Source organism: Musa acuminata, chromosome BXJ3-8, assembly GCF_036884655.1.
Source record: "Musa acuminata AAA Group cultivar baxijiao chromosome BXJ3-8, Cavendish_Baxijiao_AAA, whole genome shotgun sequence".
Lineage (NCBI taxonomy): Eukaryota > Viridiplantae > Streptophyta > Magnoliopsida > Zingiberales > Musaceae > Musa > Musa acuminata.
The window spans coordinates 2,764,575-2,777,563 of record NC_088356.1 but is presented as its reverse complement, the minus strand read 5'-3'; the positions used below and the strand labels follow the sequence as shown (position 1 = coordinate 2,777,563).

General features: G+C 44.0%; 2 protein-coding genes across 4 annotated transcripts; both read left to right on the top strand.

The window, feature by feature from the left end:
- Positions 1–4,464: 4,464 nt before the first annotated feature.
- On the top strand, positions 4,465–12,772 carry LOC135645893 (cytokinin dehydrogenase 3-like). 3 transcript variants are annotated; one of them, XM_065164778.1, is made up of 9 exons: positions 4,465–4,559; positions 4,774–4,875; positions 5,787–5,965; positions 6,117–6,254; positions 6,423–9,785; positions 9,868–9,995; positions 10,078–10,341; positions 10,428–10,690; positions 10,805–12,772. In XM_065164778.1, the coding sequence occupies exons 5-9, from the start codon at positions 9,212–9,214 to the stop codon at positions 11,145–11,147; spliced, it is 1,572 nt and encodes a 523-aa protein (XP_065020850.1). In that variant the 5' UTR covers positions 4,465–4,559; positions 4,774–4,875; positions 5,787–5,965; positions 6,117–6,254; positions 6,423–9,211; the 3' UTR covers positions 11,148–12,772. The 3 variants fall into 3 exon arrangements, with proteins under 3 accessions (XP_065020850.1, XP_065020848.1, XP_065020849.1); XM_065164776.1 differs by having other exon boundaries at positions 5,784–5,965; XM_065164777.1 differs by having other exon boundaries at positions 5,784–5,965; positions 6,117–9,785.
- On the top strand, positions 11,955–12,772 carry LOC135645894 (uncharacterized). Its single transcript, XM_065164782.1, has one exon. It carries the CDS (start codon positions 12,026–12,028, stop codon positions 12,593–12,595), a length of 570 nt encoding a protein of 189 aa, XP_065020854.1. The 5' UTR covers positions 11,955–12,025; the 3' UTR covers positions 12,596–12,772.
- Positions 12,773–12,989: the final 217 nt, after the last annotated feature.

Here is a 12,989-nt window from a genome sequence, read left to right as displayed (position 1 = left end):
TCAAATAACTTAATCAGTAAATTTTTTGATATTTTATTATAAGATTTCCCACTTAATTTTTTGCTAAAAATATAATTCAAATACTAATATTCAACAACACAACATATAATTTGGTATATATATATATATATATATATATATATATATATATATATATATATATATATATATATATATATATCGGTTCAAGGCGGTCCATCCGGTCGAAGAGATGCGCAACCCGGGTCGGGTCGGTTCGGACCGTAACGGTCACAAATTCCCAGCTTAATAGCCGTCGCCGTGCGAACCCGTCACAGAGACGATGCGATTGGTTCCATGGTGGGGGAAGCCCCGTCGGGACTTCGCATCGTTCTCCGCCAGCATATCGAAGAGGTCTCCAGCCGCGCCGATCGAGGTCGAGTTTTTGGGTGAGCGATCTCGAACTCTCCTCCCACATCTCCTTCTCTTTCCTGGTTTATGAGATTGTTGTTCCACTAGATCTAACGATGTCACTGGATAGATAGTACCGAGCAGGGCTTGATGAAAAGAGTCTTGGGGAATTTGTTGACTCTGAAGCAGTCCTAATAGTTAGGTTTTGGTTTTGTTATTCTTTAATGAAGCATTTCTTGGGAAGAAAAGGAATCAAGAAAACCCCCAGCTTTTTTCTCTTTCTTGCTTCATGAGATTGTTGTTCTACTAGGATGTCATTATTGTTAGTGAACCTTTACGCCGTGGCCGAGGTGTCAGCACGGCTCGGTCCAATCCCGGATGCATAAGGTTATCCATGCGGATGCTCGGGTGACGGAAGCGAGCATCGGGTCAGGTTGAGTTTGATCCTCATCTCCTGAGTGCAGTCTTCTTTCTTGGCGAGTGGCAGTGCAGTCTTCTTTCTTGGCGAGTGGCCTGCTTCTTCGTCGTCGGGCTCCTGAACACAAGCGGAGGTCGAGAGGGGGATTTCTCAACTCGATCCCTCCGAAGGTTAAGTTAGTATTGAGTGAAGTAAGACGGAGTTGAATGCTCAAAGTCCTTCCCTTGATGCCGATCAGGGGGTTGGCTTTTATACCTGCAAACGAGGGTTGATCGTACGTAATTTGTTAATGGCGGCCGACTCCTCGGACGATCGGTTTGTACCTCCTGTGCGAGTGCCGATCGACCTGCACGGATCTGCGTCACACGATGTCATTCCGAGCTTTCCGGAGTGGCTTTGTGCTATGCGGCGTCGTCTCATACGGCCTCGGACAGCGCGGGAACAAGCGGTCGTCCGATCCGAGTCTGAGGTGTTACGTTGATGCAATGCACCATATCGGCCCTGAGGCTCTGCGTTGGCGCTGCTAACTGTTGCCATGAGGGGTGGTACCAGAATATGCCCTATCAATTGTGTAGTACATGTTAGGACTTGGCGAAGAAAAGAGAATATTTTCTTGGAGAATTGATTGACTCCAGGGTTTTATTGTTCTCTTTCTTGGTTTATTGGAAAATCAAGAAAGCCCCCCACATCTCTCTTTTGCCCACTCTGTTCATGAGATTGTTGTTCTGCAAGCTTTAACAATGCCATTAGGGGAATTGGTTAACACCAAAGCAGTGCTAAAAGTAAGGAAATTTAGGTTTAGGTCTTGAGATAGATGTTCCTGTAAAGAGAAGGAATTAAAAAAGCATGATCATGGTTGTTTGATGAGTAGTTCTGGCATTCACGAATTTTATACAGGGACAAAAAGTTTATTTCTTATTTTTCTCTTTTAAAAGGGCCATTTCATATATGCTCACTAAAGGAATAAATGGAAATCCTACTAAACCAATATAAAATGGAAACTGAACTCTGTGATGAGAAACAGTCCCATTATTGAACATTTATCATTAGAAAGCAGTAGACCACAATTATAAAAAAGAACTAGTTATAAGAATTTGTTGTTGCTTATCGATAAAGATTTGATTGAATAATTGTGTAAATAAATTATAGCTTGGATTTGAGGCACGTGGCTTGTTGAATGAAAATCTTAAAAAAAATTTATGCAATTTTGGTATGAGGTTTTAATATATTGGAACTTGGATAAGCATATATATTGATATATTATTTGAATCAAAGAAGATAATACCAAATGATACTGTCCGGTACGGGTGGTACGTACCGGTCTGACGGCATACCGGTACGCGGACCGCCCACTACCGAACGGAACGAAAAATAATATTATATATATATATATATAAACGAGGCGACGTCGCCCCGCGTGGGGAAGGAAAAGGCGACGTCGCCTTTTAAATATATATATATATATATAAATATATATAATCTTATATATATATATATATATATATATATATATATATATATATATATACCGAGCGATATACCGCTCGGTATACAGTTTCATACTGTACCGAGCGATCGTCGAAACTCCGGTACGGTACGAAATTGCAGACCTTGATTTGAATATGATTAAATGTTATATTTTTTGCATATCAACTGTATTCTATGATTCATGTATATATTAATTGTGTCATGACATGTTCTCATGAACCTAGATGCCATTGTTTTATAGTCTTCATTCATGTATAATTATTTTAAATTATGAATGTGTTTTATAAAAATATATAAGTATGTAGCAATTGACGTGACAGTATATGATTGATTATTAGAAACATATTATTATATTATAAATTAAGTTCTTGATAATTCTCTTACTATAGGCATGTACCTCATTATGGAGTTTAAAGTTGGTATACCTTTGGACCAACTTTAAAAATCCTGATTTGACAAGACAAAACAAGTTAAAAAGGCAGAAGAAACAAAAGGTGCTGCAACAATGCGAAGATAGCCTGGTAATTGCAAATGCTTTTGTTATTATCTATGTTGTACTGAAGAATTTCAAACTTAGGTGATTGAACATTAATGATGTGGTGTGCTGTCTTTTTTATTATATTAGAAAAGAAACAATTAGTTTAGAATCAATATTGATGACCTTATACAAATGCATTCAAGTTTCGGATGATAAACTCAACTTGCTTTTTTCAAAATATCTCAATCTTGTTCCTCGTACCTAAAATTTGACTTGTAAAATTTTCTCAGTTGAAATAGAAGGTATGAGGTCAGAAGCAGCACCCTGATCAGACTCCGCCTATGAGGCTGGGCAGTCTGAAAGCTGAAGGAGAAGCTGATGCTGATGCTAGAACTAGGAGGCTGTGGCTGCAGCTTATGACAATAGAGATCTGACGAAGCCATTTCGACAGGAAGAGATACGTGTCACAATCACAGAGAAAACTAATGGATTCTCTGTGCAAATAAAAAAAAAGGTGAATTATAGCAGCTTGTATCATCCAAAGATCAAGGTTGACCCAGAGTTCCATCACTTTTGATGCATCTGATGTGGAAGGGCATTTTAATACACGGAGTGCATGTTTTCTCAATGAGAAAGAGAGCACCTGAATCAATAGAGATCTGACGAAGCCATTTCAACAGGAAGAGATACATGTCGCATTCACAGAGAAAACTAATGGATTCTCTGTGAAAATAAAAAAAAGGTGAATTATAGCAGCTGGTATCATCCAAAGATCATGGTTGACACAGAGTTCTTTCACTTTTGATGCATCTGATGTGTAAGGGCATTTTAATACATGGAGTGCATGATTTCTCAGTGAGAAAGGGAGCACCTGAATCAATGCTGCTTTTTCTGTTAATTTGGTATAACTTACTACCATGAACATACCCCTCAATGATTCTGACGACTAACTAATTGGGTAAGGTTATGAATTGCATGCTGTAGAGTTAGAATTTGATTCTTCTTGGTGCTTCTTTGGATCAGTAAAATTACTCCTCTTTTGTTTTAAACACAACTGGAGCTAGGCCAATGCAGTTTTCTGGTCTGGATTGACCCTTATGTACATGACTTGGTTATATTCAGGCTTAACTCAAATTTCCCCTTTCCTTTACATCTTAGTTTATCAATAACATGGACAGTATGAGGAGGAATTGAGCAAGACACACTTTGGCATGATGTGCTACCTTCAGTTGGCCCTAGCTGGCTGATAGACACTACTGAATCTGTTTATTCTCTTCATGACTGGTAGATTTTGTTGAGTTCTAATCTGCATCTACTAAGTTGGCTGATGGTCATTTTACCTCTTGGGAACAACTTACTAGGATGAAGTGGTTTGCATATGTGGATTTATTCTTCCTTCGAAAGTGTTTTACTTTTCTAGTAGCATCTCATCCTTTACCACTAGAGAAGAGCAAAGAAGTGAATTTATATGATGGTTTAGAAGAGCTAGTGAGTTATTCAGTCTAGCTAATTTGTCTTATTTTATCTAAATTAGCAATAGAACACTAATTACAGGCTAGAACAACTACAGATAACACTAATCTGCAATGTCCAACTTGAGGAAATTTATAGTTGGACATGAATGAATAGGTTCAGTGCAATATCATGTCATGGAAAATATTCTTGTGAACCATTGAGATTATACTTCACAAATTTATCTTACAGGTTACATCAAAACCATGTTCATCGAGCCGCTGAACAAAGCCTGGTTTCTAATGAAGATAAGACCATGTCCGAAGTTTCTTCAGTGGCTTATGCCATTTAATGGTATGGCATTATTTTCTTATTACTATGTTTATTATTAATATTGATGAAGATTGAGGATCGCTGAAGTCTTTATTCATTTCTTTCTGGTTTGGATGCAGTATTAAATGACAATAGTCTCTATCACTCCAATTTGTTGGGATTTATTTTGACTATCATGTCATGGAAAAAATTCTTGTGAACCATTGAGATTATATTTCACAAATTTATATTACAGATTACATCAAAACCATGTTCATCAAGCCACTGAACAAAGCCTGGTTTCTAATGAAGATAAGACCATGTCCGAGGTTTCTTCAGTGGCTTATGCCATTTAATGGTATGGCATTATTTTCTTATTACTTTGTTTATTATTAATATTGATGAAGATTGAGGATTGCTGAAGTCTTTATTCATTTCTTTCTAGTTTGGATGCAGTATTAAATGACAATAGTCTCTATTACTCCAATTTGTTGGGATTTATTTTGACTATCCTAATCAAAGAATTTTGATCATTTTGGAAATGAATAATAATCTGTCATAGAGTTTATAATATTTGCCGTGACCTTATGTTGGATTGTGATATTCCTCTATTTTATTGCATAGAAAAAGTTGACTTCCAGCAAGCATCGAGGCTAAGAGGATTGCTCTGGTGTTGACAATATATATTGTGGTCAATATGTTGCCTTGATCAATATATATTGTTGTCATTTTTATCTTTCAGAAATAAAAAAGAATTGCCTTGATTTTGACAAATTACCTAATCTGATCTCAAATCCAAATTCTTTATCCATAAATGGGGTTTTCGTTAGTTGATCGGTTTGATTGCAATCCTTTTGGGAGACTATAATATGCAACATCATCCACTAGTCCAACATGACTTTTATCTGGTTAGGAATATCAGAGTTGGTTGCTTCAGGATTCTTTACCTTGAACAACATATGGTTACCAAGTTTTATAGGCAAAATGTTGCTTTTGATGGTGTCCTGATGTCAAATCTGTGTCATTTATATTATTTAGATTTCTTTCATATGTAGATATCAGTGTATATATCTTTTTGGGAAGATGATTTCTTTAAGCTCTACAAAGATATTTAACTTTGCTGGCACAAATTTGTTTTAGCTGGAGAAGTGACTGCATTTTCTGATAAGCAATCTAGCTTCAGCAAAATCTGGATTCGAATTGAAAGGTAAACTTAACTTTGACCTAATGAAATGGTTGTTATTTCTTTTGTATTGTGGTGTGCAGCAGCACCATGCAGGAGTCTGCAACTCCAGTGAGCTCTGCTCTTCTTCAGACATGGTGAAGTTAACTTGATCATGATGGTATCAGAGCGGTTGCTGTTTGCCTTTTCTCCCATCCTAAATTTCCTGTCGTTGACACAATGCACAGCTCCATGTCATCGGCAGAATGCACCTTCCTCCTCTACGGTAAGTAACCATATATATTTGCATATCATTCAGTTTACGGTAAGTAACTAGTATTTAGATCCTCGCTCCAATGAACTGCAAAATCCCAAATTGTTCTACCACAACATCTACTTGAATAAGCTAGTTGAATCAGAACTCTCATGTTGTTCAGGTTTGCACCGGTGAGGAGTTTCTAACAAGATCATCCCAAACAGGGGGACTATCAGTGGAAATTTCTCATCGAACAGTGTAGAAATTTCCATTATTTGTCGTGCCCGAGGATGTTGATAAGATGTTGACACATGACAAGGTTAGCTATTGCCTCTGAGACTCTACACAGGGTTATATACAAATGATTCGGACAATGTAGCTGCCATTGGATGCCTGTGTATGACCCACCTTCGATTCGATCTCGTCGTGAGATTACGACCTGCAACCAGATTTGATGTCACTGACTTGTCACTCTAATCAATGCCAGGTTTCTCATCCTCGAGGTCTGACTCCAGGAACGGTCTCAGGCTCCCAGCTCTGCAAGTTGCCACTGCCACCTTCTTTGCACTGATGGTGTACAAGATAAGCATGGCACGAGAGGAACAGGGAGATCGGCTGTGGGGTTTGCCTGCAAGTTGCCATGTTCATTGTCCCGTGAACAGAGCACAGGTTTGGCCGGCGATATCAACTGTTCATGCCGAGGGAGTTGGGAACTTGAGGCCACACACATCGGCACATGAACAAGAACAGGGCACATGTGATGGCTAGATTTAGCAGGAGGACTACTGACAGGTCCAAGTTGGGAATGTCCACAGTGCATGACCCTTCCACGGTTTACTCGCTCCTAAGGTCTGGATGGGTTCATATCAAGGAGTAGATTTGCTATCGAGCTCGTGATAAGAAAAGGCCTCACAAGTAAGAGAGGAAAACATGGGCTATCTGGCCAACAAGAATGGGTGCAGAAGAGAGATAATATATAAAAGAAAAGATGTCGGAGGAGATCAAGGACGATATGAGATAACATGCTAACAAGTTGGGGAGGGTCTTTCCACTGTCGCTGGTGGAGCTCATGCAGACTTACTCCTCACTCGCAGTGGAACATTCCTTAAAGAGAGAAAACAAAAGCATGGAGGACTGTTTCAGTGCTCAAAGAAACTTTTGGCTGCCGTGCTCTTCTCTGTGCTCGAAGGATTTGAATGATGGCTCCCAAGTGTTGCTTCTGCTTCTCCTTGTAAAATCTCAGTTTAGTATCAGGAAAGAGCCATCCAGCTCAGTAATTTGCCCCACTTCAAGCAATATTGAGAGAAGGGAAATAGATAGAGATGACATGAGGACTTACAAAATGGAAAGAAGAAATCAATTTGCTATGAGAAAGAAACAGAGGATGAGAAAGTGGGAGCTGAAGAGCTCTCTGCATGATGCGAAGCTAAGTATTTCCCTCCTTGTGCACACCAAGAGGAAAAGACATGCTAAAGGTTGGTTTAGCTTGATCTTGGTCATAGCATCACATAGTTAATTAGATCATTAACATCTCCAATGGCTGGTGAAAGCAAGTAGGATGAGGACCACCAGTTGAGTGGCCATTCACGGTTGCCTATTAGAAGCCTCAATCTCTTTGGGCCCAGTGAAGGTCTCCATCCTCCCAACTTTTGAGTGGTTCCAAAAGCTGAAGCGACTGTGAAAAGTATATGACTGCTCTTTCTACTATGACAGTGGGGATATCCAAGTAATTTTGGCACTTTCAAGGAGAGAGGATCATAATATCCAATTCATTCTTTTAGGAGGCAAGCAATCCTGGTTTGATGTTAGAACATAAGGTGGAGTCTTCTTCTCCTAGACAGAAATTAGGAGGAATGTACTTCAAGCAAGCTATGGTCGAACACCAGCCAATTGAATCCTGCTGCAGAGAAGAGACAAGCTTCTTTACTTGTGAAAAGGTAGTCAACAGGCTAATGTTATCTTTCTCCTTTCTTTTTCTTTCTTGCTCAAATAGTTTGGCCACTATATCATCCTCCCATCTTCTTCCCTGGTGCTTTCCTGCACGGATTCTTTATCTCATGGCTGCTGCATGTGGAGGGACGCAGCATTGTAGAACACAAGAAAAGGAATGGCCACGAAACTTTTGAGCCTGGAGATCATGGAAAAGCTACAGTAGAGCGGGCAGGGTGGAGCTGAACCGTGGAGTCGTCCCACAAAAAAGGTGGCTGGTGGCGTTTGCCATTTGCGCAGGGCTCACGGATTGCACCACGCGATCTATGGGTACTGCCGTCCTTGGGGTGTGTGGTGCACCGCCGATCATCATCATTGGCTCTGAGGACATCGCCACAGCTCTCCACCATACTCCACTGCAAAAGATTTGATTCCTGGTCCTCTCCTTCCTGCCTCCTTCACTGGGCAAATCCAAGCCACCCGAGCAAGGACTTTGGTCAGCCGGAGTAACAAGTGGAGTCGCAGTTTCAGGGGGCCACCAACAATCTCATCAGTGACACCACATTCCCTCACATTGGATGATCATGCGGGTGGCTCCTCCATCTCCATCAGTGATATCTGATCTGTGTGATTTATTTAGATCATGAACACAAAAGAAGGATCGAGCACAAGATAAGATTGATGGTGGAACAGGAGAGAGGCTGCGTGTCCAACCCCGCAGTAAGATTTCCTCACATCAGCAGGAGCCTGTTGATGAAGGCCACTTGTCTGTGTGCAAGCTAGAGAGAGGAAGGTGAGATGAGACTCACATGCAACCTGTTCTGTCAGGACTTGGGTCCCATTAGATTCGCAGCCAGGACCTACAGTTGTCCTGCCCCCACAGCCTTCCTATAAATGTAGCTTATGCCCTCATGGAAAGAGTGGTGAGTGATGTATCCTTCTGCCCTTGTCATCACCACCAGGAGACTTCTGTTCCTATCTGCTTTTCCAGCTCCCTTATAGAGAGGGCGTGTTCCATCTCGATCCCTTCATTGTACCGGTCCCTCGCATAAGAGCTTGTCCAGCGGAGGACTTTGATCAGCCATGCAGGTAAAGAGATCACATGGGTTGATCTTGGTATGTGCCTGCTTCTCTCTCTCTCTGATCATTTGGTGCTGCTGCTGCTGCTCTTTGTTTCTTCCTGTCCTCAAAGCCCAGCTAGGGTGCCTCTAGCTTCATATTCACTGTGGGTTCAATTTTTTTGTTTGGTCATTTACTAGCTTCATATTCACTGTGGGTTCAATTTTTTCTTCTCATGTTCCCTCTCTGAACTAGAAGAAATTGAAAGAATATTAAGTTCTTCCCTCTATGGACTTTGCTCTGTTCTGTACCAGAGTCAATATCCTGTTTCTTCTTATAGCTCTCTGTTCACCATGCAAGTTCATCCAGAGCCCCATGGACTTTGGCCCCTTGAACTTCCACCAGACCACAGACACCTCGTCTTTGGACTTCGGGAGGATCGTGTTCGACTCCCCTTCCGCCGTCCTTCGACCCCAATCCCCAAAAGAGATCTCACTCCTCCTCGGCTTTCTCTCTGCTTCATCCTTCAGTAAAGTCACAGTTGCAGCAAGAGGAGCAGGCCACTCCATCGATGGCCAAGCTCAGGCCCTCGACGGCATTGTCATCGAGATGGACTCCCTGCCCTCCGCCATAAGCATCCACTGTGGACGAGAGTCCGGTTCCTCTTACGCTGATGTCGGTGGTGGAGCTCTTTGGATCGAGCTGCTACGCGAGAGCTTGAGGTTTGGGCTGGCTCCAAGGTCTTGGACCGATTACCTCTACCTCAGCGTCGGTGGGACTCTCTCTAATGGCGGCATCAGTGGCCAGACCTTCAAGCACGGACCTCAGATCAGCAATGTCTTGCAGCTCGATGTGGTGACAGGTAACAACAAAAGCAATCTCTTGTGCCCCCCTCCTATGATGATTGAGCGTAGTAGATTTTGATTTCTTGTTCTATGTTGAAGGTAAAGGAGAGCAAGTAACATGCTCACCCACTGAAAGCTCGGAGCTGTTCTTTGCGGCTCTGGGTGGGTTGGGCCAGTTCGGCATCATAACGAGAGCAAGGATCCTGCTCCAGGATGCTCCTCCGAAGGTTACTCCAAAAAGCTCGCAGCTTTTTCCCTCTCTCTGATCCTCGAGTTCACTGATCAATCCGAGTGGTTTGCCATGGTTAGGTGAAGTGGGTCAGAGCCTTTTATGACGACTTCGAGACCTTCACCGAGGACCAAGAACTGTTGGTTGCAATGCCAGATGCAGTGGACTATGTCGAGGGATTCATCCTCCTAAACGAGCAGTCCCTCCACAGCTCATCCGTCGCCTTTCCATCTCATCTGGAGTTCACCCCGGAGTTCGACAGCAACGGCAGCAACTACAGAGTGTACCACTGCATCGAGTTTGCCATCCATGACTACCAAGTCGAGAGCACAGATGTGGAGCAAGTCAGTCGTTCTCATCCACTCCCTCCTCCTCCTCTGAGCTCAAAGCCTTGTGATGGGGAAGGTCTGATGTGCTTCTTTCCTTTCAGGTCGTGACCGAGATTTCGAGGAAGATGAGCCATATACCTTCGCATTTCTATAGTGTGGAAGTCTCCTACTTCGATTTCCTCAACAGGGTCAGGATGGAGGAGGTCAGCCTCAGGAGCAGAGGGCTGTGGGAGGTGGCTCACCCATGGCTCAACCTGTTTGTGCCCAAGTCTGGGATCAGAGAGTTCAAAGACTTGCTGCTGGATAACATCTCACCGACTGACTTCGAAGGCCTTGTTCTCATCTACCCACTTCTAAGAGACAAGTAAGAAAGAACTCTCTCCCTTTTTGCTTCCCCGAATTGCCCACATACCCTCACAGCACTCGCCGATTCGAGCTATCGGTGGAGTTCAGGTAGGAGCTAATACCTCTCTTCCAGGTGGGACGCGAACAGCTCGGCTGTGCTGCCTGACGGGGGAGGCAGAGCGGAGGAGCAGGTGATGTACATCGTCGGAGTGCTCCGGTCAGCCAACCCGGCCACCTGCGCAGCCCAGTGCCTCCGAGACCTCCTCCGCCGCCGCCGTCGCGTGGCAAAGGTCGCCACGGACCCCCGAATCGGAGCGAAGCAGTACCTGGCGCGCCACCCCTCCCAGGGCCAATGGCAGGATCACTTCGGCCGGCGCTGGGACCGGTTTGTGGCCCGCAAGGCGCAGTTCGACCCCCTCAGCATCCTCGCCCCCGGCCAAGGCATATTTCCCCGGACATATGCCTCTTCCTCGTAGTACCACATCGATCTCTCTACAGCACTTTCGCATCAAATCCACTGCATGCACGACCGTACCATTCCATGATTCTGCCTTTCATGTTCTTTCTTTCATGATATGTTAAAGAGGGGGATGATTTCGGAACGTAGCACAGCGATTTGAGCGCAAGTTGGATTTTAGTTTATGAATCTGGGATTCGTGGGCGTGGCGTGGCTCTCAAAGTAGATTCGAGATCATGCAGTGGGAAGTGAGAGGTCGAAAGAGACAGGAACAGAGCTAGTTGTAAAGAGCGTGAGACTGCTTGCTCCTGAACAGACAAATCTAGTTCAGAATCTGACACCTGCAGTGATCAAACATCCAAATTTGCACCAGCAGTAGACAGCTTCAGATTTCATATCAGGAAGGGACAAATCTAGCGAGGTTGATAGAGAAACTTGATGGAGAACATGCTCAAATCGGTATCATTTGGTATACGAGGAGGAGACCACCTGCTCTTCTATTTTTTGATCGACAACACAATCTATGTTATCCATCGTCATTCTTAGATGTGAAGAAAGTGAGATTTGATCATATAATTTTACTATCTATAATCAAGTTTTTACGTCATATTAATTAGAAGATAATGAAAGATGCAATAAGGGTTAAGGTGAAGGGCATGGCTAATACAAACATTAGGAGGGCGAAATGTGGTGACATCCATCATAAGATTAATAATGCATGTTAGCGTTGCAATCTTCGGGGTAGGCCCAATTAAACCGGCCGGGTCAACCGGCTCATCCGGCCCAATGTTGTCATCCTCCAACAACCACACGGTAAAACTCGTGGCCTACGCCGTGGCCTCTGCACATCTTTCTCTCTCTCTCTCTCTCTCGACCTTTCCCTTTTCCGATCCTGCAATGGCTGCCACCGGCCCCGCCGCCGTTGCCCTCTTACTCGCCGTGCTCTCCCTCCTCTCCGCCTACGCCGACGCCCGTCCCGGCGTCCCGTTCCACCCCTGCAACACCGTGTTCGTTACCTACACCATCACTACCACCGCCTCCGACGACGACGCCCTCCCCGGCTTCCACCGAACCTCCGGGTTCGTCTCCGTGTACCGCATCATCGCCCCGATACGCACCTTCCACCCCGACCCCCGCCCCGCGATGATCCCCCGGCCGGTGCTCCTCCGTCGCCGCGAGGTCGCCTCCGCTGAGCCCGCTGCGCTCGGGTTCAGCTCCCTTCAGGATCGCGCCAAGGACATCCTCGTGGTCGTCGTCGGCCTCCTCTTCGGGGTCGGGTGCGGGGCCCTCACCGCCGCCACCATGTGCCTGGCCTGGTCCCTCGTCACCCACCGGCACGAGATCTGCGGGTCCGATGAGTACAGCGACGACGAGGAGGGTGCCGACGAGAGCCCCAAGAAGGCGGGCTACGTCAAGATCCCGGCAGCTGACCCGGCCCTCGTCAAAGAAGGGTATGAGGGGAATTAGGGTTAGCGCTTTACGAACCGCGGGCGAGCGATACGTATATATATATATAGCGGACATGCGCTTCTGTGAATCTATGATGTCTGTTTGGCTCTAATACCGTCTGTCTAATTGACTTTTGGAATCTATTTGTATTGTGTTTACCTTGATGTTATTGTTCCTAGTGCATCTTCTTGCTGATTTCATGCCTTATGCAGCTGGCATTGTGATTCAAGTTATTGCCTGTTCGTTTTATGGCATTATGATTTTTCTTTAATTGGTCATCGCAAATATGTTTTTAGCAATTGCAGGACCTCTAGAAGATTCATGTTATTATTTGTTAGTATTATGGCATTGTGATTTTTCTTCAATTGGTCATCTCATTGCAAACATGCTATCAGCAATTGCAAGAACTCTA